Consider the following 26718-nt stretch of genomic DNA (forward strand, 5'->3'; position numbering starts at 1 on the left):
GAGCTTCCTCTTTTTCTTCTGAGATCTTTGGTAATTTGTTTTTCTCCCCCTTATTTTCCCCTTTTGCTCTTTCTGATTCCCCTCTGCTGGTGGTGTCAAAAGCAGTAGAGCAGATAGTAGCTGACTGGAGCTGACATAGTCCCCTTTTCCAGAACCATGAATTGCTTGAGGCCAACCAGCTCCAGCCTTTGATTATTTTGTAAATACTTAATTCTTCCATCCTGAGATTCCAAAACCTTCTTTAAGAACTTTGGTTGTTACAGAAAACACCCTACTTGGTCAAACCACAGGATGTCCCAAACCCTTCTACCTGCAGTCGGGCCTTTGGAGAATTGTACCCCTCTACTCTGATCCTCCCTCTGCTCTAATCCTCTATAATAACCCCATGCCCAGCCCCCTCTTTTGGCTCCCCAGCACTTAGTTGGCTGTTGTCTTTCATGCTCATGCTCAAAAAGGACCAAAATGACTTTAATATGTTGGGGTTAAGGTATAGAGTATCCAAACTATGAGTGATCAGAACAATATGATTTTGGAAGGCACAGGTTGGGCATAAATAGTCTATATGAACATTTGGAGAGGAGATGTCTCAAACTTTGAACATCTCATATTTCTTTTGAGTTACTGTAATTCTACTTCATTCATAGAGCACAGTCCTGATGAGGTGCTTGGGTGCATGCGCTTGGGCCCCAATTCTATCACATCTCTCTTTAAAAATCACATTTCTCCCTAGCCTCAAAACACTATCCCAGGCAGTTTTCTCCCCAGTCCAAGTTCACAGTCTACCCCAGCAACAACCTTTATCTCCCTTCTTGATACAGCAGCCAGCTGTACCTATAAAACTTATTAGTCTGAACCAACTGTGTACTGGCTGATCTGACTGTGCACTGGGTCACAACAACATTTACTGCTCACTGACCAATCGTATCCTAGACTTAGATATATGTATACTCCCTTACATTTATCTTGTCTAACAAGACACTGATGAGAGCAGCTTGGGTATTTCTCAGTCAACCCTGACTGAGGGTTGAACTTAGTGATGGTTCAGCCCTAAAACCACACCTCCATATAGCCCCCCTTGCACCATTTTCTGATGAACTCTGGGTAAAATACCTGTGCAACCAAAAGTGCATGTTCCTTTAATAACTAACCACTCCTTAACCACTTGCTAATCCTGCCCTGAATCACACAGTTAGCATATTTGGCACATTTTTCACTATAGAATATCCTATATAAACTTTACCTGTATCCCTGCAAGGTTTCAGGTTCCCTAAGATCTCTTGCCCACTGAAAAGCATAATAAATCTTTATCTTGACTTCAACAATGCTTGAGTCCATGAATTCTTCTCCAGATGGCCCATGCGAGGAATTCCAGTCTTGGAGTTTCTATACTCCTCTTCCCCCCTTCCAGCTCTCATCAGCCCCTTCTTTCATGTTGACAAGTCATGCTGTGCAGTCCTGTGCCAGTGTCTCCCATGTCTCACAATTGATTCCAAAGTTCTTCAGAGAGACCTTAAGAGTATCCTTATATTGCTTCTTCTGACCTCCATGTGAGTATGGTACCCCAGCTGCAACTCCCTTGCACCAATTAGAGATGATAATTTTTGTTATATTGGCTATCTTCTCCTTAATTCAGGTTGACAAGGTTTCCATAGGGGCTAGATCTCAAAGTGTTCTCAGCCTTTTCCCACATTGGGAAATTCTTGGTTCACCAGACTTGGTCTCTGCCCCAAGTGACTTTTTCAGGGGACAAAACTGGTCCGAGCTAGATACTGGCTTCTATCCTTCAGCACAGCCCCCTTGTCTCTTCTCTCTGTTCCTTAGTCCTCTGGCCCACCAATTTAGAGTACTGTTGTAGCTGGAAGTGCTTTCTGCCACTTGAAGTCCTCTAGGTTCTATTTCAAGCCTAGATATGTACTTTGCCCCTTTCCCTAGATTCATTCTGGGCCATCTCTAGTCATCCTGATGCATTCCTAGTTACTGGACCCAGATGGCTCTGGAGGAGAAAGTTAGGCTCCGATTCATTTGCAAGTCATGGCATCCTCTTGAAGAATGAAGGGGAAACCACAGGATTCTTCTGCACAGATCTTTTGCCATGGGGAATATTGCTGAAATGCTAACTTAGTGGTCCCATCAGACTTGCACAGCCTGGAGCTCTACTCTCCATAGCACAGAAGCAAGGGAGGAAGAACTCAGGACTAGTTCTTAGGTTCTTGGGTCCACTAGTACAACCTCACTGACAGTAACATGGTTAGTGTGGGAGAGAATCCTGAGTGAGCTCAAGATAGGTAATTGTTCATAGATATTTTTGAAAAAATTTTAAACTTTCCTTGGGGTTTAAGACACCCTAGACCATGAAGACAACAAAGCAGCTTTATATAACTGATATAATGTCTGTTTTTGAGAGGTTGTGAAGATCAGCAAAAATGCCTAGTCTTCCATCTTACTGGTCATGTGACCTAGAAGTCCAAAAAATAAAAGAAGAAATTACTTCATATCAAAAATAACTAACTTGAAAAATAAATGAAAGGGAGATAACTTTAAAATCATTGGACTACTTGAAATCCATGATCAAAAAAAGGGAATAGTGATCATATTTTTAAGAAATCATAAAAAAAAATTGCCCAGATCTCTTAGAATCATAGTGCAAAGTGAAAATAGTAAAAAAAAAAAAAAAAAAAGTCACTAGTCACCTCCAGAAAGAATCTCCAAAATAAAAAATCCCAGGAACATTATAGCCAAAATCAAGTGTTGCTAGGTTTAAAAACATATGGTAAAAAGTCAGAAAGAAATAATTCAAGTACTAAGGATCTACAATTAGGCTTACATACAATTTGGCAGTTACTCTTATAATGACTAGGTAGCTAGGTGGTACAGTGTCAGGCCTGGAGGTAAGAAGACTCCTCTTCCTGGGTTCAAATTTGGCCTCAGACACTTACTAGCTGTGTAACTCTGGGCAAGTCACTTAATCCTGTGTAACAGTAAGCACCCTGACATACACAAGGGGGCATACTATTACAGGTTCTTAGATCTGCATTTATAAAAGGAAAGGCAACAGAGAGGGAAGCACCAGCATCTGTTTTCAAAGTGGGGGGCGGCAAGCTGCTTCGTGGCTTCCCAGAGTCTCATCTGACACACAAAGCTTCTTCTTCAAACTAAGCCCCAAAGTAAAACCTCACCCCCAGAGTATTCATGCATTTTTCATAGCCAGAGGGCATCACAACCCTTGAGAACCAGTGCTTCATTAACAAAAGGTGTGGGCCTCCCCACAAATCTTCTCAGGCCCATTAATGGGTGGGGGAGATCTTCTTTAATCACGTTATTCAGACAGAAGCATTTTATACTAAAACAAAAACAGCAAAAGATCCTACTTTGCTTGCCATCACATTCCACCCTTCCAGGATCCTAGGTCTTACAATCTAAATGGCAATGGATTCTGAAACCAATAGAGGCATTCCACTTCTTGATTACACTAAAACAAAAACAGCAAAAGATTCTACTTCTATTGCCATTACACCCTGTTTGCCTCAGTTTCTTCATCTGTAAAATGAACTGGAGAAGGAAATGGTAAACCACTCTAGTATCTGTGCCAAGAAAAGTTCAAATGAAGTCACAAAGAGTTGGACATGATTGAAAAACAACTAAACAACAATATTATAATGGATAGGAATGACATTTTAGTAGGCAAAGAACATGTTTACAATACAAAAAATTTATTTTTTATTTTTGTTGTTTTTTGGGGGGAGGTTCTACACATACATCCTTATTAAACACATTTTCACATTGGTCATGTTGCATAGAAGAATTAAAATGAATGGGAGAACCCATAAGAAAAACCATAACAAAACAAAATATAACACAAGAGAAAATATTCTGCTTCATTCTGTGATCCAATTCCATAGTTCTCTTTCTGGATGTGGAAGGTATTTTTGCCTCAAGACTTCATTGGGAATGTTTTAGATCCTTGCATTGCTGTGAAGGGCTAAGCCTACCAGAAAAATTCCTCACACACTGTGGTAGTTGCTGTGTACAAAGTGCTCCTTTCACTCAGCATCAGTTCATATAAGTCCTTCCAGGCCTCTCTGAAGTCTTCTTGTTTGTCATTTTTTACATCACAATAGAATTCTACTACATTCATATACCACAATTTGTTCAGCCTTTCCCCAGTTGATGGGAATCCCCTTGATTTCCAGTTTTTGGCCACCACAAAGACAGCTGCTATAAATATTTTGTACATGTGGGACCCTTTCCCATTTTCATGATCTCTTTGGGATACAGTCCTAGAAGCGATATTGCTGGGTCAAAGAGTATGCACATTTTTCTAGCCCTTTGAGCATAGTTCCAAATTGCTCTCCAGAATGGTTGGATAAGCTCACAGCTCCATCAACAACTCTCCCACATTGTCTCCAACATTTATCATCTTCCTGTTCTGGCATGTTAGCCAATCTGATAAGTGTGATGTGGTACCTCAGAACTGTTTTGATTTGCATCTTTCTAAATAATAGTGATTTAGAGCATTTTTTTCACATGACTATAGATAGTTGTAATTTCTTCCTTTGAAAACTGCCTGTTCTTTCTACATTAAGGGATCGAAGGGCGTGGAATAGGATATTCCAGAAGTCAAAGGAACTAGGACTAAAACCAAGAATCACCTACCCAGCAAAACTGAGTATAATACTTCAGGGGAAAAATTGGTCTTTCAATGAGATAGAGGACTTTCAAGCATTCTTGATGAAAAGACCAGAGCTGAAAAGAAAATCTGACTTTCAAACACAAGAATGAAGAGAAGCATGAAAAAGTAAATAACAAAGAGAAGTCATAAGGGACTTTACTAAAGTTGAACTGTTTATATTCCTACATGGAAAGACAATATTTGTAACTCTTGAAACTTTTCAGTATCTGGGTACTGGGTGGGATTACACACACACACACACACATGCACATGCACACGCACACACACATAGAGACAGAGTGCACCGAGTGAATTGAAGAGGATGGGATCATATCTTAAAAAAATGAAATCAAGCAGTGAGAGAGAAATATATTGGGAGGAGAAAGGGAGAAATGGAATGGGGCAAATTATCTCTCATAAAAGAGGCAAGCAAAAGACTTATTAGTGGAGGGATAAAGAGGGGAGGTGAGAGAAAAACATGAAGTTTACTCTCATCACAACCCACTAAAGGAAGGAATAAAATGCATGCTCATTTTGGTATGAAAACCTATCTTACAATACAGGAAAGTGGGGGATAAGGGGATAAGCAGGGTGGGGGGGATGATGGAAGGGAAGGCATGGGGAGGAGGGAGCAATTTGAGGTCAGCACTCATGGGGAGGGACAGGATCAAAAGAGAGAACAGAAGTAATGGGGGACAGGATAGGATGGAGGGAAATATAATTAGTTCTTACACAACACTACTATTATGGAAGTCATTTGCAAAACTACACAGATTTGGCCTATATTGAATTGCTTGCCTTCCAAAGGGAAGGGGTGGGGAGGGAGGGAGGAAGAGAAGTTGGAACTCAAAGTTTTAGGAACAACTGTCGAGTACTGTTCTTGCCACTAGGAAATAAGAAATACAGGTAAAGGGGTATAGGATGGAGACAAGGGCAGAGAGGGATGATAGAAGAGAGGGCAGATTGGCAGACAGGGGTAATTAGAACGCTCGGTGTTTTTTGGGGGGGGACAAAAGGGGAGAAAATTTGGAACCCAAAATTTTGTGAAAATGAATGTTAAAAGTTAAATAAATAAATAAGGAAAAAAAAGAAAACTGCCTGTTCTTATCCTTTGACCATATATCAATTGGGGAATGACTTGTATTCTTACACATTTGACTCAGTTCTCCATATATTTTAGAAATGAGGCCTTTATCATAGACACTAGTTGCACAAATTCTTTCCCAGTTTTTCTGCTTCGCTCCTAATCTTGGTTGCATTGGGTTTGTTTGTGCAAAAACTTTTCAACTTAATGTAATCAAAATTACCCATTTTGCACTTCATAATGTTCTCTATCTCTTCTTTGGTCAAAAATTTCTCCATTCTCCATAAATCTGACAAATACACTATTTCTTACTCACCTAATTTTTTTATATTATCAGTCTTTATACCTAGATCATGTATCCATTTAGACTTTATTCTTGTATACAGTGTCAGGCATTGGTCTATTTCCAGTTTCTACCACACTGTCATCCAGTTCTCCCAACGGTTTTTTGTCAACAATGAGTTCTTATCCCAGAAGCTGGGGTCCTTGAGTTTATCAAACAGTAGATTGCTGTATTCATTGACTACTGTGTCTTGAGCAACTAACCTATTCCACTGGTCTACCCCTCTATTTCTTAGCCAGTACCAAGTGGTTTTGATGATTACTGCTTCATAATATAATTTGAGATATGGTAGGGCTAAGATACCTTTCCTGGCATTTTTTTTTTCATTAATTTCCTTGATATTCTGGACCTTTTGTTCTTCCAGGTGAATTTTGATATTATTTTTTCTAGCTCTAGAAAATAATTATCTGATAATTTGGTGCGGTACTGAATAAGTAAATTAATTTATGTAGAATTGTCACTTTTATTATATTAGCTTGCCACAAATTTTTTTTAAACTCACCAGCAGGGGGTAGTGAAATAGGGAATTAATGAGGACTTCCAAGAATTCTTGGTGAAAAGTATGTAGAAACTTCCAAATTCAAACACAAGAGCCAAGAGAAAAAAATGTAAACATGAGAAAACAATCATAAGAAATCTAAAAAGGGTAATTTTACTTTCTAATATAGAGAGATGAGACATGTGTGCTCCTCAGAACTCTCTTATCATCAGTGGTCAATGATAGAAGATAAAATCTGGTTGATTATTTGTGTGACAGACCATAACTGATGTCTGTAGCATCACTTCTCATCCTGGAAGCTTCCTCTACTCTAGAGGCTCCTCCTTCTGATTTGAGGGTACAGGACTTTGGTCTTCATTTGGTTTTAGAGTTCAGGTCTTTTTTTTTTTTTTAACCACAAATTCAGTATTCTTTCCACTATACAGTCCATTTTGTACCCGCTATGAATCTTTCAGTTGTTTCTGAGATTATGTTGTTTCATAATTCATAGCTATATCTTCACTAGGAAAACAGTGGTGTTAAATAGATGGAATTTTGTGGTACCAAAGTATTTGGGATCATTTTAAGTAGTGTATGATTCCTCAGTTTTGATGTAACCTGACCATTTCTCACTACTCAATAATTGGTCCATTTACTGTCCATCTGCAATGCTGATACCTGTAGAAATATTGTTTTTACTGATTTTATAGGCTGCTCACCAAACTACAAAGAGGCCTATTCATTGAATGGGTGTATCTCTCTCAACGTGAGAATCTGATAAAACCTTAGTCTAAAATGACCAGTTTCATAACATTACCTCTTGGACGATCTCCAGTCATCCTGATGAACATCTGGTCACTGGATTCAGATGGCTCTGGAGAAGTGAGGTTGGTAACCTGCACAGCCCTCCCTCACTCAAAACAAAGTCAAGTGCAAGTCATGTCATCATTTCTCTGATGGCATGGTCTTCTTTGTAAACGGAGGACAAAGAGAACAACAACAGGAGTTCCAGAACTTCCCCTTAAGGAGAGTGCCCAGACCAGCCATCTCTTCATTTTTCATCAGATTGTACTCCTTTGGACTTCTCTATCATGACCCTTCACTGGGAACCTTCTTTCCCCTTCCCCCTTTTTATGTTATTTTTCTCATTAGCATATAAACTTTTTTAGGGCAAGGACTGTCTTTTTGCTTGTATGTGCATTCCCAAGCCTGTTACTTAGTAAGCACTTAATAAATGTTTGTTGACCAGCAGGACAGAAAATGAGCAAATATTTGAATTATGGACCATTTCATAACCGAATTTCAAAGTTACAATAAGATATAATATTAAGTCAAAAATAGTACTGATCTACGAATTTGTAACCTTTTCCTCTTTGTTTATGTTATTAGTCATTATCACATCTTTAGGAAACATAGTAATTAAAATTCCTTTTGTGTTGGTACCTATTTTTAGTATCTATCTTTCATATGTAAAATCAAAATTTGCATAGCTATACATACAAGATTTTGATGTCATAAAAAATTGGTTATAAAAGGCTTTTTATATTTGAAATTTCTCTAAGAAACTGGACACATTATTTAAGAAGTTTTCTATTTGCTTTTAAGTCTACACTGTTCTGAGCAAATAATGCAACTTTATCTTCTTTATTCTAATTCATAGATTAGTGAGTAGTGCAGACTGGCAAAGCTAAATGGGCACATTTAAATCTAGTAAGGTGGGGAATACTTGCTACTGCTATTGGTACTACAGCTGGAAATACTCTGAAGGCAGAATACACACACAAACACACACACACACAATCATATACACACACTAACATTTACTTTACAGATGCAAAATTAAAAAAGAAACACTTAACAATGATATCTCAAGATTATTGTTTTCCTTTTTTCCTTTCTGCATCTCAAATACCAGAAGTGGTTCTATAGTATGGTCAGAGCAATCTCCTAACCCTCTGCTCCCATGCAAGATGGGCAAATTTTTCCTTAATAGGTATTAAAACAATTTGGCAGACATTTGGCTTAGAAGGATAAAGGCCTAGATTGTTGACATAACTTAGTCTTTTGAGTGAAAAAACAGCCAGGAGTAGCTTATTCTTATCTGCTTGACCAGTCAGAGGCAAGGGAGCTTTGCTCAGCTGAAAAATCTCAAGTTGTCTTTAATGCATATACTTGTTGAATATTCTTCCCTGGCTATGGCTAATTAAATTTCCCTTTGTTAAATAAATTACAAGTATCTCTTTTTGTTCCAATATCATACTTAAGCTAAAGGAGGACTGGCCTAAGTTAAACCTATCCCAGAACACATGCATATAGGTAAGTAGTAAATTCAGAGACATACTAATCTTTTCTTTAAAGCTATTTTATTTCATTTTGCAGTTTCCATTAAAAAAGAGATTCATATGTTAAGTTTGTCTCATTGGACACATGAATAAAAACACTTTTTGCTGTTTCAGGTAGAATTTTAAGAAAGGGAGCAAAAGTCTTCTTCCATCCATGGCAGCATCAGAAAGGTCTTGGAATGAGCCAGTCACATAATGAGCTTATATTATGTTCTTGCAGCAGCCTGATGAAATTCACAGAAAATCAACAAGGATAACAAGAACTTTTAATAAGAATCTGCTTTCCGTGTAAAGGAGCAAGAATAAAATTGAACATCTTCTCAGTGGATCCCTCTTTATAAAGCTCTGTGTTGTCTTATATAAATGCATATCAACTTATTGATTATTTGTAAAGCAATATTAAAAGATATGAACATAGACAGACAAGTGTATACTTTGAAATACTATTTGCTAGGTCTCTGAACCTCATAATAAAAGGAAAGCTCTTTGACTATTTGACATTTTGTTTAGAGGGCTTAATATTTGTTTTTTCAGATTGACATATTAAAATAGGCCCTGAGGGTATCTAGAAAAAAAGGCTGAGATATATTTTGGAAATAAAAATAGAATACAATGAGAATGTAAAATGAACCTCAAAAATATACAAGAATATTTTTCTTTGATGTTATCCATATTACTTGATAAGCTTTGCAGTTACTTATCATAGGCATATAATATGCTAATCATTTTCTAACTTTATTTTGAGGATACTTGCAAATGTGAAATATTTTTAAAAATTAGTGTTTACATTTTTCTCAGCTACACAAAAAGCTAATATGGCCACTGTAGCATTTCATTAATAATTTCCTTATTGGCTAAGAAAACTTGAAAAGAGAAAAAAGAAAAAAATTGGATCCATAAATAATACTGTTTTGGTCATGTCTACTATGAAGAAGAGGGGGAAATGCAAATAGGCTACAAACAGCAGTGCACCAGCCCAGGTCAGAAATATAATAGGTCAAAATCTTATTTTATTTATTTATTCATTAGTAGTGGCATCAAGTCAGTGAGCAGCATCTGCATTTCCAGCCTAGAGGACATAGAGGGATGTTGCTGCATAGTGACACCATGTTTCTTGCTGCTGTCTCAGCCTAAGGAAATTTCTCCCTTGGATCTCTGAAACCTAGTCTCCACCATTATTTCTATTTGACTTCTGCTTTTACCCACGTCACCTTGTATACTGGAGACAAAAATGAGACTGGTGACCTTGCACAGCCCTCCGTCACTCAAATCAAAGTCAACTGCAAGTCATGTCATCATCTTGGTGTCATGGTCCTCTTCAAGAATGAAGGGCAAACACAAACAAACACCTTGTGTTCATTTATTTAAAAATAACAACTCTTAAAATCTCTTATTGTCATTCATGTCTCTATTTTGTTGTTTTCCTTGGTTGTTTTATTGGTTTACCCTTCTTATATTTATTGTCTGGGGTGTTTGAGAGACTACCAATTTCTTTAGGTCTGGTTTTCTTTATAAGAATGTTTTGCCTACCTCTTTAATTGAATATCCACCATTTTTCATTAATGATTAGGCTTAGATTTGTGAGGCAAGTCACTTGGAATTGCATAGAGTTCCTTTGCACACATTATTATTCCTTTCCTTTCTGGGGTTTCTGGTGGGTTCAGAATAATCTCATGTTGTTTGAATGTCCTTTTCTTTTTACTTGAAGGTCTTTTTCCTGTTCAATTACAGAATTTGTTGTCAGTGAAACTGTATGTTAAGTTACATTTAACCACTATACGTTTTGGAGCTGGCAGCATAAATTGTTTGTTTTGGGACTGACTGTTTTTCTGGAGGCAGTCTATTGATTCTTTCAATTGGTTCTTTGTTTTCTGTGTTCAGAAGTTCCAGACAATTTTCTTGTGTTCAGGTTTTTTGACTTGTCATGTTCTTCTGGGGGATGTTGAGTTGTCTCTAACACATACTGTCTTCTGAGATCAATGTTTTACTTGTATAGAAATCATAATTTCTTTTATAGTTACTGCTTTATGCTTCTTCCTCCAGATTGTCCTTTTCTTCAAATTATTTATATTCCCATTCAGTTATTTCCCATTGTTTCTTTGGTGAAACTTACCACAGTGGATTTAACTTTTTTCTATTCCTCCAGTTATTTTTGCAAGTCAGGTCATAAATTCTGCTACTCTTTCAGCTTTATTCCTCTTGAGATCCTTGATAATTTCAACCTTTTTTCTTTATTTCCCCTGTTGCTCTCTGATTCCTTCCCTCTGGATGGGGGCAAGATCACAAAGCGGTTGTCAGTGTCTTCCCATGCTAGGCAATTGCTGGTTCACCAGTTTGCTCTCTGTCCCAAGTAATGGCGGGGAGAAACTGGACCTTTCCGGATAATGGAATCTTTCCTTCTGGTATAGTGGTGTGCCACATGGCCACACATATACGTATGGCCCGAGTTCCCTCTACTCCTCAGGTCTCTGACTGAGTACTGTTGCGATGGCAGAGGGGTATCGCTGCACAGTGATATCATGCTTCTTGCTTCTGTCTCAGTCTACGTAGATTTCTCCCTGAGATCTCTAAAGCACTAGATGGGTGGGTGAGTGGAAGGGTTCCTATTGCAAGCCCTGACCTGTTTGTGCAACCCTAAAGCCATATCACTGTGGCAGTGGGAAAAGTGGTGCTGAGTGATTCTGTTAAAAGTTGGGTATTATGTTAGTTCACTGGGTTTTTGATATCGTGATAGCAAAATAGGATCTTTTGTTGTTTTTGTTTTAGTATAATCAAGTGCCTCTGATTGAATCTTGCCTTTATCAATCAGAAAGTCTTTATGAGGAATAAAGTACAGAAACAAGAGTTTCTTTAACTAGAAACAGTATATGTTATTAAAGATCTTCCCCATCCATTAATGAGCCTGCCCAGTCTGTGGGAAGGCCCATGCCTTTTGTTAATGAGGCATTGGTTCTCAAGGGTTGTGGTGCCCTCTAGCTCTAAAAAAGGTATGAATACTCTGAGTTGAGGTTTTACTTTCGGGCTTACTGACTGGAAGTGTTTGTTTGGCCAGAAGAGGACTCTGGGAAGCCCCTAAGGAGCACCCTACTCTCTTTCCCCCTCCTCCCCCTCGAAAATCCAGATGTCTGTGCTTCCCACTCTGGTAACTCTGGTCAGATGGTTGGACCTGTCTGTTGAATTCAGGCAGAGAAAGCCATGCCTGTTGATCTTTGATTTCTCTATATTTTCCTTGAAGTTCAGGGTGCTCACTCCCCTGAAGTAGGTAAATGATATATGTGCTTGGTTAAAGTGGTTGTTAGCCCCTCAAAAGCTGCCTTTCCTTTTACGAATGCAGATCTAAGAACTTGTGATAGCAAGCCCCCCTGTGTATGTTGGGGTGCTTACTGATACAGATGTCTGAGACAGTGGAGAAAACTGATTGCTTTAGGTCTTGCATATAATACCTATTTGGGAGAGGTTTGAGAGGTTGTGAGGTTCAGAGGAAATGACTAGTCCTTGGTGACATGGCCCAGAAGTTCTGATAGTGTCAAAAACAAAACAAAACAAAGCTTGGTCCCAAAGAAGAGATATGACAAAATACTCCCATCTCACTCCTTTGAAAAGGTGGGAGATACTAGGTGCAGTACGCTGCACATATTTTTCAGACTTTTGCTGATTTTTCTCTTCTTTTCTTTAAAAATATTATGTTACAACCTTCAGGGTAGGAGAGGGAAGGGAAGGGATTTGGGAGAAAATTTGATGTGAAAACAAGCTGTCAATAAATTTTTTTAAAGTATGTAATGAAGAGGATGAAATATCCCATATTCTCTTAACAAAATCTTCTTATATATTCTACAAATTTTCATAATTGATTTAATTGATAAAATTTATCATTGTAATTCAACCAAAACTGCTGTGTCCAAAATTCTCAGTGATGTCTTAATTGCTAAATCTACTGGCCTTTTCTCCAGTTATCCTTTTTGACTTCTCTGCAGTTTCTGACAGTTAATCACTCTCTCCTCTCTGATATTCTAGGTTTTCATAACACTGCTCTATTCCGGTTCTCCTCCCATCTGACCACTCCTCAGTCTCTTTACTTATCCAGTCCTACCCTCTCTAGACCTCTGGTCTTGTATCTCTAGCTGCCTAATGATGAAAATGCTGAAAATGGATATCCTGCGGACATCTTAAAACTCACCATGTCTAAAAATGAATTACCTTTCCCTCCAAACCCTCAGGCTCTTCTTAGCTTCTTTATAACTGTCCTTGGCACTATCATCCTCTCAGAAAGCAAAGTTCTCAGCCTAGGTGTCATCCACAACTCTTTGGTCTTTCTCATTTTCCATGTCCAATTTGTTGCCCAGGCCTGTTGACTCTACCTTTTGTAATATCTCTCCTTTGCACCCCCTTCTCTCATCTGACACTGCTTCTAGTTTCCTGCAGGCCCTTATTACCTCATACCTGGACTACTAGCCTTTTCGGTTGGCCTCCTAGACTCAAATCTCTCTTAGCTACACTCAGCTATCAAAGCAATCTTTCTAAAGCACAGTAAACTCCCTTGGCTCTCTATTACCTCCATGACTGAATATAAACTTCTCTGTTTGGCTTTTAAATCCCTTTAGAAACGGATCCCTTTCGCCCTTTCCAGGATTCTTACACCTTACTCTTCTTCATGGGCTCTGCCATCCAGTGCTTAGCAGTGTGCCTAGCACATAATAGGTACTTAATAAAGGCCTGCTGACTTGACTTAGCACTGACCTCCTTGCTGTTCTTCATGGAAGACACTCCCATCTCTCAACTCCTTGCCTTTTCACTAGCTGTTCCTTATGCCTGGAATATTCTTCCTCCTTCTGCCTCTTGGCTTCCTTCAAGTAGCAACTAAAACCAGTGTTTTGGAAATGGCCTTTCCTGATTCTTTTTGATAGGGCCTTATCTCTGTGATTGTCTACCATTTATTTCATATATATTATATATTTTTTATTGATATATAGATGTTTTCATGTTGTCTCCTCTCAGACTGTGAGCTCCTTCCCTGGGGATTAGCGAAGTGCTTGGCACATAGCAGGCACTTAAATGCTTGCTGACTAAAAGATAGATGTCAAAACTCATTAAAAATAAATTATCCCTGAGAATGTCTTTAGCTCCCCCGTTATTTATTGTCTTGTCACTTTAAAACACCTTCCAGTTAAACCTTCACTTACAAATAAGCCACTTCAGTCTAAAATATCCTAAAATAAATATCCTAAAATATCTTAAAATAATAGTTTTTTAAAATTCTGAGTTCAGGATTCAGCATTTTAGTTTATAAAACAATGTTTGCACTTCCTATTTATACTTTGCTCTATTTTTGTCTTTTTTCCTTGCCATTCAAAATTTGAGAAAACTTATTACTTAGAAAAATGATGTTTAAGACACACATTTTTGATGAAATCGTTTCACTTACAAAGTATTTTCAGTCTTACTTTGAAGTCTACTTGAAATCACGCATTTCCCAAAGTCTGGGTGCACCACTGCACCCCAACCTTTGGGGCACTGCATTTTGGAAGAACACAGGCACAACCAATTAGGTTCGTGACTGGACTGTGATTGTTTTAAACCATGAACGCCCCGCTCTAAGGTTACTGTCACTTTCCCCTCCAGAGAAATAGACAAAGGATATGGTCAATTTCTGAAACTAAGTGAAACATTAAAGGATGACCTAACTCCCTACATCAGAGCCAGGAAGCCAAGTTCACCTTATGGTCACCACCGGGTCGCCCATCTTCCCTTCCAACACTAGAACCAGAGGACTGCGTTAATTTAACAGGAAAGGGGAATTTGTCTTATTTTCCTTCATGGACCCATTGAGAGGCCCAGGGACAGCAGGGCTGCCAGTTAGGGGCAGGGAGAAGGGGGGACCCCTCTGTACGTCCCCGTCCTGAATGAAGGAGGGGGATGGGGAGGGAAGGACCGAGGGAATGGGGGAGAGGAGGAGAGAGACGGGGATCTCACGTGGGGGGTAGGGGAGATGGAGAGCCCACGTGACCTCTCCGCCTGAGCAGGTGAGAGTAATTTGCAGGACACACCTGCCCCAAGAAGCATGAAGAGACCGCTACGGGCCCCGGAAGCACGAGCTCTTCTGGGTCCCTCTAAAGTGAAGAGCCTAAGCCCACCTCCCCCACCCCGCCCCCATACACAGCCCTGGCTCCACAACTCCGGCAACCCCGTTCCGAGAACAACTTGGGAAGAGACTGGATCCGGGTGTCCGAGAGCTGTGTAACTGATCCAGGCGAGCCAATCATAGCGTACTACAACTCCCAAGATGCCTTTTCCGCCCTCTCGGTTTCCGGTGCTGCGTAGTTTCCGGAGCGGATCGCAACCTGGAGTCCGGATCCGATCCCGGTCTGCACATTCCAAAGGCAGGTAACCCCCCCCCCCTCCCGCCCCCCGACCACCCCCTGCACGCGCTGCTCCCTCCAGCCCCGCGCACCCCTATCCTTGCCCCGTTCACCGGCACCCCCAGTGAGCAGCCGAGTGTCCCCAGGGGCCCACATTAGAGGGAGGGGAGGGAATCCTCCCTCCCTCCCCTCCTTCTCTCCAGCCCCACGGGGTTGACTTGCACTCCACACACGGTCCCCAGTCCATCCGCCATGCCGACTGTTCTTTGTTACATTCTCCGAGTTGAAGGGGAACAGTTGGAGATCGGAGTCAAAACCCGGCTGGATTTCAGCAGAGTAACTCCTGGATTGCCCTGCCTGGCGCCGTGTGCACAGCGGCGCCGCGGCGCCCTGCTTAGGCTTGCAACGGGAAGCAGCTTTAAAAAAAAAGCTGCCGGGGGCTGGCTGGTCGGCCTGGCTGACGGAGCCGGGCTGGGAGCGGCGGGAGCCTTTATGCGGCGCCCCTGGATTGCTGCCTGGTCCGGGGGCTTAGCGGAGCCCTAACAGGTCCAGATCCATCGGAGAGGGTGGGAGAAAAGGGGTGCCGCGGGGAGGGTGTGGCAGTGCCGGTGGCAGTGCCGGTGCCACGCTCCGCCAGGGCTCCGGCTTCCACCGCTGCCTTCTGTGCAGGAGGGTCACTCGGGGAGGAGGCACGGAGAAGCCCCGAGGCTGGCTGTCAGCTCGCGGGGCTCGTTCTCCGGCGCCTCCGGGCTGTCTTAGCTTCTACCCCCCACTGTGCACTGGTGTAAATGGGCTCTTTTGTAAGGCCCTGGAAGAACTTAATGGGTGGAGAGCTCTGGATTGAAATCTGGAAGAGATTTCCCCTTTCTGTGCCCACCCGCATTTTAGAGGCGCGTGTACCTGCTGGGAGAAGTCTGGATGAAGCATTCAGCCTTCCCTCCTTCGCCCCCCCCCCCCCCCCCAAAAAAAAATCCTTTTATATGAGAGCCATTTTTGGTGGGGAGGTAAAGAAATGGAATATAAAGCTTTTGTGTTTATGTGTGGAGTAGCTTCCCACGTATAAGTCCACGAGATTTCCATTGTCATGCAAATGTGACAGTGATTTAAGGATGAGTTCCTAAGTTTTTTGAATCAGTTCCTACCTGCTGTTTTTTTTTCCTGAGGCCAAGGTGTTAAAGGTGCTAGTCTTACCTTCCTAGAGGGCGCTGTGATTCTCAGCTCCTCAAGTGATGTGCACTTGGGATGAGCTGCTAGGTGGAAAGCAAAATTCTGCCCCAATACTCTATGGAACGATGCACCCAAGGATTGTCATTGGCAGGTCCTTTCCTTAATTTTGTGGTCGTTTATACATCATTATTACATTATTTTACCCAATAATACTAATATTACATCGTACACAATAATATTAATATTGTTATCATATACAATAATTATATTTTACATATGAATATTAACAATTTTCATAATAATATTACCCAATCTGGACCTTCACTGCCCTTCCTAATGGATTGTCATTTCCTCATACAAAGTTGGAACAAATGTGATTCCTAAGACATTTCATTCTAGTAGAAGAGAAATTGACATAGTGGGTAGAGCATTGGACTTGGGGTCAGGAAGACCTGGACTCAAATTCAGCTTCAGATACTTAGTAGCAGTGTTGTTATATCCGTATATTATTATATATATTATATATACTATGTCCATACATTATTAATAATAGCATAATAATTTATATTTTCTCCGCATCTGCTTTAGCATCCATATCCACAGTTTCAAATAAACCAGTTAGGTGTGTAGACTTTCAGCTTAGCTTTGGGTTTGCTATTACAATAAAGATTAAAATTATCTTTTATATTTGATCTTTTAAAATTTCTATTTAAAAATTTAATTAAATATTAAGTATTTTCATATTAATTTGATTTTGTATTAAAATTTAAAGGACAAATTTGTTCGTGTGGTGTTTTTCTCATGGACCCACAGTATGGTATGACCATTGACCATTTTTACTGTTTTGATTTCAAATGATTATTTTTTTCTGCTGCAGTTTCACAAATGAATATTTGTCCTACCTTGGTGGATCTGTTCCCTTGCATCTCTTTCCTTGGTGACTTCATTCCATTGTGGTGATTAATAAAGTGTGAAGTTGTAGCATAGATTTTTGAAGAAAAAATATGCAGATAAAACATTTTGTTTGCTTTTTGATATACTTAATTCTAATTTGGGGAAATGGTTGCCACAGAAATGCAAATAATAATATATCGTTTAATGTTAGAATTAGGAGGAACACTTAGGCAGCTTTCAGATTCAGTTATATTAGAATTTAACTACATTCTTTGAGAAGGAATTCCTAGGATATGTCATCTTAGGAAGAGGAAAAGCTGTACTGAAGTTAGTGGCAGAAGACTTGGGGAATGCCTCTACTACCTGTGTGATCTTAGAGATAAGTTACTTAGCATTTAAGACCTCAGTTCCCTCATCTATAGAAATGGATGTAGAAAGAAGATATAAAACCTACCTTCTGTTTTATTTGGGTTATTGTGAGGGTTAAATAATTTAATGTAGCTATTACTTTGAAAGCTATAAAGCTTATCAAAGTATAAATTGATATTTTTTGTTTCAATATGTACTCTCTGGGCATAAGATTAAAGAAAGGAGCTTACAGCCTTTTTCAGAGGTAAAGTTTTTTTGTGCTACATATAAAATTTTAGAACCCCCCCCTCCTGTGAAATTTGCTTATTGTGAATTTTTATGAATAGTATTAGCAAATTAAGAGTAATGTGTATGTACATTACTAGTAATGTTAGTAATTTTAATGCAAATACCTTAAGATTCCTAAATATTTAGGACAAATGTTTTATGTCACTGACAGCATAGCACTTATCTTTTATGCAGTTATGGGACTTTATATGAAGATTATTTTATTCTTATTTTATACATCTGGAATCTTATAAATGTATATATGTAACTTCTCATATATCCTTATATTTCTAAGCATCTGTGATTGCATCTGAATGAGGGATCAAAACCCCTCCCTCCATATTATTCCCTCCTTTTCAACTCTTGCTCATGCTTACCCACAAATCTCCAATGAAGGATTTATCTAATAGAATTGAACCCTTGCTTTGGTCTTTCAGTTTATTGAAATACAAGTCTATTGCATTTCTGGCTTTCTATGTGTTGTTTCTCTTTTATTTACCCTTTTTCTAGTCATAAGTGTATTCAAATAATGTGTTTTGTTAAAGTTCATTTTTTGAACTTTAGGTTTTAGAGTTCAGGTCTTTTTGATCACAAATTCAATATTCTTTCCACTATACTGCTACAGTCTCTTTTGTACTTTCTATGAATCTTTCAGTTCTTTCTGAGATTATGTTGTTCTATCATTCTAGCTGTATCTTCGCTAGGAAAATAGTAATGTTAAATATATGGAATTTTGTGGTACCAAATTATTTGGGATCATTTTAAGTACTGTATGATTTCTCAAATTTGAAGTAGCGTGACCATTTCTCATTACTCAATATTGGGTCATCTACTGTCCATCTGCAATGCTGATGCCTGTAGAAATATTGTTTTACTGACTTTATGGACCGTTCACCAAACTACACAGAGGCCTGTTGATTGAATGGGTGTATCTCATTCAAAGTGAGAAGCTAAAAAACCTTAGTCTAAAATGACCAAGGTCATATATTGCATCTTGGGCCATCTCCAGTTGGCCTGATGAATATAAGGCTACTGGACCCAGATGGCTCTGGAGGAGAAAGTAAGGCTGGTGACCTTGCACAGCCCTCCCTCCCTCAAATTAAAGTCAAGTGCAAGTCATGTCGTCATCTTGATGTCATGGCCCCCTTCAGGAATACAGTCAGTATATGATTTTCATTTATTTTGTTCTCAATTGTGGCTTATTAGTCCAGTCTCTTTCACATGGCTCTGGTTCTCTCTAAGGAAAATTTTGTAATATGGGGCTTGATGTATAAAGTCAATTTGTAAATAAAAACCTTGTATTCAGAGAATTCATTTGTACTTTTGCTGGACATCTATGAAATTGACAAGCATCGTCCATGAGAAACAGTATCATATAGCAGAGAGAGTGCTGGACTCAAAAACTTGAGTTGTAATCTTGCTATTGATATAAATTGTATAATCATGGACAAATCGCGTAACTACTCTGAGCCTCAATTTCCTTATCTGTAAAATTGAGACAGTATTTGTAATTTGTGCTCTACAGAGTTGTGATAAAAATCAAATGAGATTTTTGTGAAGTGTTTTTCGTATATGCATACATATGTATATGTGTCATATACATATACTTACAGAGATCTATCTCAGTTTGTCTTTTACAAAGAAATATTCACTTCAGAAATATGCCTAGAACAAGCATACAAATATTTCTCCCTAATAATCGAGGGTATAATCTCCCCATATGGCTCATTGGTCTTCAGAGGTGAGGAGTGGGGGGAAAGATAAAGCTCAGAATGTAGCTCAGTTCCTATACAGCATTGGTTCCACCAAATATACATCCAAAGGCATCACATCCAGATGAGTTCTGCTAGGCAGAGGTCTTAAATGTTACTCCCAGTGACCTCACTATATTATTAATCACTCCTTGCTCTTTGTGGCATCATTTCTGAGCTGGCTACAAAACCTGGCCTGGTTCATAACTTCTGGATTCTAGTGGCTGATTTTTTCCAGCCATCGAAACTCCCAAGATCAAGTATTCCCCTCACTACCTACCCCTGTGCTTGGAATGGAACAGAAACAGAAAGGCTAAAGAGGCCTTTCTCTGGGGAATCATGACTAGAAAAGGGGGAGTTCCCCTTGACTTTCCCTTTAAAGTATGGTTTTTTTCCCACTGGATAGCATCATATCAGCAGAGTGCAGCTGAAGATAATGATGTGAAGAGTCAAAAGTATTATTATAATTGTCAATTGTTAATTTTATCACTATTATCATCATCTTAGTCCTGGTCTGCAGCTTTTACACCTTGCTTGATGCTAATATTCTGGATTATTAAAATTATCTCTGAGGTTATATATGTCAGTCTTATAATTTTGATATATACTTTGTATTTTTTAATAAGAAATTATTTGAAGAGAGCCTTCAAAAGCTGCAAGTTGCTTTTAAAAATCAATAAACAGTGGTCACAATAGAATTTTGTTTTCTATATTGCTTTCAGTCAATATGCTCTCAAGTGTCTGCCTGAAAAGATAACTATTATAAAAAAAATTTGCAAAAGTCTATTCCTTTTTCCATTTTTTCATCAAGAATATTCCTTTCTGATAATTTTAATAAAAATATTGAAATGATAAAATAATTATATGAGTTAGCAATTGCTACTGTTCTCTTTCTTTGCCTTTTTTTTGGTAGAAGCACCATGCATGATCATTCCCATTCATCTACAATTTTTCTGTTTAGAGATTTTGTAAAAAAAAAAAAAAATTTTTCCTTTATTGACTTGTTTGCATTGATTTATGAAGAGCTAATTCTGAGAGCCTTTTAAGCTGCATGCTTCTGGCACAGGATTTCTTTTGTATATTTTTTGGTAAAGTCCAGAAAGTCATTTTTACTTCTTCTTCTTAAGTATAAGGGCCACTTTCTAAAGTGATGTGTCCTGTGCCCTGGACCCTAAACTCTGTGTTTACATAACTTTAGAGAGAATTCCTTTAAATAATTATTTAAACTAAGTCCTCAATCATTTCTTCTCGCAAAATCAGAATTTAGCTACCTTCACTCAAGATCTTCTTCACCCCTTTTCCATCACCGGTACCACCCCTGGGCCTGAGAGGCTCCTCTAGTAGTATTTATTGTTCACATAAAGTTGTCTTTCTTTTTCTCTCTTCACATTACACGTGCGCACACACACACACAGACACACACACACACACACACACACAAATCTGTTTGTATAGTCTTACTTTTTACATCTTTTATCTTTCCTCTCTGTGTGTTTCTTCACAATTTGTGTCTATTGCCCCTTTAAAGGCCAAGTCTAAGAATTCAGACCCATATGTCCATAAATACTCAGGACAAGGGCATTGGCATTTCATCAAGAATCTAGTAGAGTCCAAATGTTTTTTTAACTGATGAAAACCGATAATCAATTCAGTAAGCATTTATTAAATGCATGGTGGATAGAAGGTCAGCCTTGAAACCCTCAGCTTCTGTGACAAGTTGGCTGTATGTTGCCAGGCAACTCTCTAAGATGACTACTTGCAGAGGGTGGCTGATACACACTGGGAGTTCACTATACCAATAAAATTACGGACCAGGTAGAAATACAATAGACAAAGAAATTGTGAGGCATTGGCACTAGGGATATATAACCAAAAATGGAACAATGGAGACTTAATAATGAAATCTTAAATAACAAGTAGGTCAAAGAACAAATCATAAAAACAGCATTATACAATGTGAGTGATGAGGCAACATAACAAAACTCAGATGCAGGTGAAGCAATTGGGGGCAGGGATTATATCCCTATAAATATGTATTAACAAAATAGGAAAAGAAGAATAATGAATTGAATATGCATTAAAATATGTAACCCCAACAAGTTAACCCAAAAGATAAAATTTTGAGAATTAGAGGAGAAATAGATAGATTGGAGAACTAGTTCTTTGAAAAGTGTAACAAAATTGAAAAAGTTGTAGCTAACCTATTTTAAGAAAAAGGACAGAAAAGCAAAATCAGCAAAATAAGAAATGAACTGGGTAAAATCACAACAAAACTAAAAGAAATAAAAAGAATTATCAGAACCTACCATGCAAAATTATACACAAAATAACCTCAAAACAAAAGCAAAATTACATGTAAACAAAACAAAAAAAGATTACCTTAAAAATCCATAAAATTCCTAGAACAAATCCAATTTCAGAAAAGGAAATAAAAATAATTGTAAAGGAACTACTGAAGAAAATAACTGTTCCTGATTGATACATAGGAGAATTCCATCAAACTTTTAAAGAACAATTAATGCAAACACTTTACAAATATTCTCAAATACCGAGAAAGCTCTCTTATCAAAAACTTTTCATGAGAAAAATATTGTTTTAATTCCTTAACCAAGAAAGGATAAGGCAAAGAAAGAGAACTGTAGACCAATATTAATGAATATTGATTAAAAAGTTAAATAAAATCCTTTAAACAGACTACCATAGTTTGCTGAAGAAATCATCATGAGCAGGGCGAATTTATGGGAGTGGTACAAAAATGGTTTAATATTGGGAAAACAGTATAATCTTATACATAAGAGAAATGTCCAAATCCAAGATTATCTCAGTCTATTCAGAAAATCCTTTAACAAAATACAACACATATTTGTTAAAAATCCCTACAAGGTATAGGTATAGAGGGATCTTCTTTGAATATAATAAGCCTGTATTTAAAATCAAATCTTAGTACCAGAAAATTTTCTAAGAACTACAGAAATAAATCTCAGTAAAGTTAAAATAAGAGAAAAAGTGGAAAGATTGGTAAAGTGGACACAAAACTTTCTGGGGCTGATATGATGATTTGCTTAGGGAAATCCCAGGGAATCAGCCAAGCCAAGATACTAATTAAGATAGTAGCTTCTGTAAAGCTGTAGCCTACAAAATAAACCCTCAGAAATCAGTATTTCTATGTAATTACGAAATTCAAGAGGCACAGTAGTAAAAGGAGCCCAAAGTAACTATAAAATGTATAGAATATATTGGAGTCATTTTACACATGTTAAATTACAAAATGCTTCTTAGAGAAATAAAGAAAAAAGATTAAATAACTGAAAGAATAAAAATGTGGTCGTGTCTAGAATCAATAAGACCCAAGTTTAAATCCATTCTCAGACAATTAACTAGTGTGACCCTAGGCAATTCACTTAGCCCTGTTTGCCTTAGTTTCCTCATCTGTAAAATGAACTGGAGAGGTAAATGGCAAACCACTGTAGTATCGTTGCCAAGAAAACTCCAAAAGGGGTCACAAAGAGTTGGATATGACTGAAGAACAACTAACTAATACCAAAGTTAATTTATAGATTTAATGTTATATCAATAAGTCAAAAGGATATTTTACAGATCTAGGTTATATAAATAAATAAGATTTGATTTTGTGCAAACAAAAGATCTAGAATATGAATGGAAATTATTTTTAAAAAGTAGGAATGAAACGGGAATAGCACTTCCAGACTGCAAAGGAATCTTAGTACTGGTAGAAAAGTAGCCCGATGGATGGATAAGGGCCTGGGGAAGGGCAGGGAACCTGCAGCCTTGGCCTCCATCCTTGAGTGTGGCCTTTAGACTGAATCCAAGTTTGTCCTTTTATTAAAGTGATTTGTTCTGTGACTTTTGGATTTAGTCAAAGGGCTGCACTTGAAGACCTAGAGGACCACGTACACAAGGGATAGAGATAGTTACAAAAGTAGTTATTTTTTACTAGAAAGTAAAAAGCTGTATAAACAAAATGCATCTATGATGAGAGGGTGGGTGGTCGAATTGGGAAAAGAAACTTTTAATCAAATATCTCTTAAGTGTTTGGTATTCAGAATATATAGATAAGCCACAGAAATATGACCAAAAAAATTCAGCAGTAGAAAAAGGGCCAAAGGCTGTGAACAGACATTTCTCAAACTAAGAATTGCAGACTATTAAGAATCACATGAAAGAATGCCCCAGATCACTAATAGTAAGAGAAGTGTAAGAAAAAAGAAGCCTTAGGCTTCACACACTTTATACTTTGTGTGTAACTTGGAATTACGCAAATAATTCTACTGGCAAGACAAAGAAAAAATGAAACAACACCGGAGGGAGCAGAAGACCCTGTTGGATTCCCAAGGGAGCATGGAACCGATGAGGGATAGGCCCAGAGAGTTCATCAGAGAAGTAAGAATCCTAAAAGCGGAACTTACAGCTTGTTACGAAGAAATAACCAGGAGAATAGAAACACTTGAATCCACAGTGGTGAATCTCTCCACAGAAAGAAAAGAGAGGACAATTGATTGGGAAGGCAAATACCATTTTGAGTGTGAGTGTGAGTGGCAATCTGGAGGAACAAAGGAGACCATGAGTAACTTTAAAAGAAACATCTATAGAGAGAGAAAGAGAAACCTTTGGTGGATTCCATATTGCCTTCTGAAAAAAACATGCTTTGCAGTCTGCCAGTTGAGAGTCTCTGTGATCTGTTTTGAATCTGTCTTTCAAGACATTTCATATTGTTCATTTCAGCAAACATTTATTAAGCCCTTCCTGTATCAAGCACTTATGCTAAGCACTGGACCTGAATGCTGAAAACAAAAGGGCGTTTCCATTCTACTGGAAGGAAACAATCTATCCATACTACAACAATATCCAAACGAAAGGAAATTCACAATGTATACAAAGTCATCAACCAATAAATGTTCACCGAGCATCTACCATACACCTTAGAATGTGGAAGCCGCGAAGGGCTGGGGGTGTGGCTCACCACTGGCAAATTCAGGAAAGGTCTCTTGTAAGAAGTGAGGCTTGGGCTAAAATGTGAATGGAAGTCCAGACTACTGGGGACAGAGGTGGAGAAAAGCAAGAGAAATGGGAAGGGGATTGGGGGTATGTAGGGATGGCTCAGGTCTCTACATAGGGGGGAGGAATCACCTGAGGTGATTCAACCAACAAGTAAGCCAGTGTTAGCAAGGAATAATGTGAAACTGAATTGGAAAGAGAGGTTCTTAAAGTTTTAAAAAACAAACAGAAGAATCTGTATTTTATCCAAGAGGCAACAAAGAGCTGCTGAAAGTTTTTTGAGCAGGGAAGTGACAAAATCAGATCTGTGCCTTAGGGAGGTCATTTTGGCAACTGCAGACTATGGATTAGAGAGAGGAGAGTGGAGGCAGGGAGACCAGTTGTCATAATCCAGCAGAGTTTCATTAGGGTGTGAACTGGAATAGATTCAAGAAATGGTATAGAAATGGAATATTCAATATTGGCAACAGATTAGACATGGGGCAAGAGTCAAGAATAATTCTGAGGTTGTGCATAATGGTTCTAGAAATCAAGGTGTTAAGGGGTTTCAGAGGGGGAAATAATGAATTCCATTATAGATATGTTAAGTTTGAATTGCCTAGACAACACTCCGGTAGAGATGTCCAGGAGACAGCTGGTCCTGTAGGTCAGGAGAAATGTGGACTGAATACTTTGGAAATCATCTGAATAGATGATTAATAGACAGTTGAACCCCATGAAAATGGATAAAAACCACCAAAGGGAGAGTGGTCCTTCACTGGTTGTTAGTAACAGATGTGTGTGTATTTTCCTTTTTTTTTTTATTTATAATAAGTATAAACCCCCTAGGGAGTGGAAGTGTTTTAAAGGTGGCTCACTAAGTAAGAGCAATATAGTGGTTAGCCAATATCTTGATTACACATACCAACATTCTCAACTTTATTTCCAAAAATAAAGAGGCTCCTTGACATCTCTACAAATATAATATTTTATGGGAAGTTAAAAAAATGCTTGCCTGTTCTGCCAACTCACACATAACAATCTCACAGGAAAATAAGAGCCAACAAAAGCCATACCTAATACCTAGTTAAGAAAATGACTTTCTTTTACTTAATGTGAATTCACATTTTCTTGTGGGCACCAAACCATACCCTATTTAATAAAGCAGTTTTCTGAAACAATTTTTTTTGGGGGGTTTTGGTAACAACTATCTTTTTACAAGATTTCTTTGCTAAAACAGTATTGGTTAGTTGGAGTCTCTTCAAAATTTATGGAACTCCTGAGTAAGGTTAATATTAAGGAAAAGGAAGACACAGTTAAGGAAACAGTAAATTCTTTCATGGTGTGGAAACTTTGAAGCGTAATGAAATTAATATGTCTAAGCTGAAGTCACAATACATTGTTGGCAGGGCCATGAGTAGTAATTCTTGAGCAAATTCAGCCATACTTGTGTTGACTAGAAGAAATGGCATTGATATGTGTATAAGAATATGAAAAATTAATTTTTATTTGAGTCTTTTGGAATCTCTCTTCCTGCACTTGACTCACGTTCTGTTAAAATTTTTGAACTAGCTAACACATGAATTGTAAACAAATAAATACTTGAAGGCTTAATCTTCCTTCTGTATGGTAATAAGGGATAGGAGTGACATAATTAAACTCCTCCAATGTAATTTCAACCAATAGCTTTAACCTCTTCTGCTAAACTTTGAGTATGGTTATTTTCCAGAAACCCAATACTCTATACAAATGAGAATATTTTCCCCGTTCTACCATCTGTCTTTATACATGTACACATTCTGTTATCCATCATGACTGAAATATCTTCACTTGTTGAAATGCTAATCATTTTTCAAGCCCCAGCTCAGTAGCCTAGATGAATCCTTTCCTGATTCTTGATCAACTCTCCCATTCAACCTCAAATTAAACATTTGGGCCTACCTTAACATGGATACAAAGATGACATAGCCCCCAAAGAGCTTATAACCTAATTGAGGTGGGGT

At 38.3% G+C, this 26718-nt stretch overlaps 2 protein-coding genes across 7 annotated transcripts in view; both read left to right on the forward strand.

Annotated features, from left to right (window-relative positions):
- C2CD2 (C2 calcium dependent domain containing 2) overlaps window positions 1–9403 on the forward strand; it is a 155155-nt gene extending 145752 nt beyond the window's left edge. For 2 of the 3 annotated variants that reach the window (XM_072614758.1, XM_072614762.1), the window contains exon 14: window positions 9031–9403. In XM_072614758.1, the coding sequence (XP_072470859.1) occupies window positions 9031–9042 (12 nt within the window). In that variant the 3' untranslated portion in view covers window positions 9043–9403. Of the gene's footprint in view, window positions 1–4583; window positions 5209–9030 lie in introns of those variants that run through there. The other variant, XM_072614759.1, reaches the window with a different exon arrangement.
- Window positions 9404–15200: 5797 nt separating this feature from the next.
- Window positions 15201–26718, forward strand: part of PRDM15 (PR/SET domain 15) — a 171578-nt gene continuing 160060 nt past the window's right edge. For 3 of the 4 annotated variants that reach the window (XM_072614746.1, XM_072614747.1, XM_072614749.1), the window contains exon 1: window positions 15212–15293. The gene's annotated coding sequence lies outside the window, so the exon portion shown is untranslated. Of the gene's footprint in view, window positions 15294–26718 lie in introns of all 4 variants that reach the window. The other variant, XM_072614748.1, reaches the window with a different exon arrangement.

Source organism: Notamacropus eugenii, chromosome 5 (assembly GCF_028372415.1).
Source record: "Notamacropus eugenii isolate mMacEug1 chromosome 5, mMacEug1.pri_v2, whole genome shotgun sequence".
NCBI lineage: Eukaryota > Metazoa > Chordata > Mammalia > Diprotodontia > Macropodidae > Notamacropus > Notamacropus eugenii.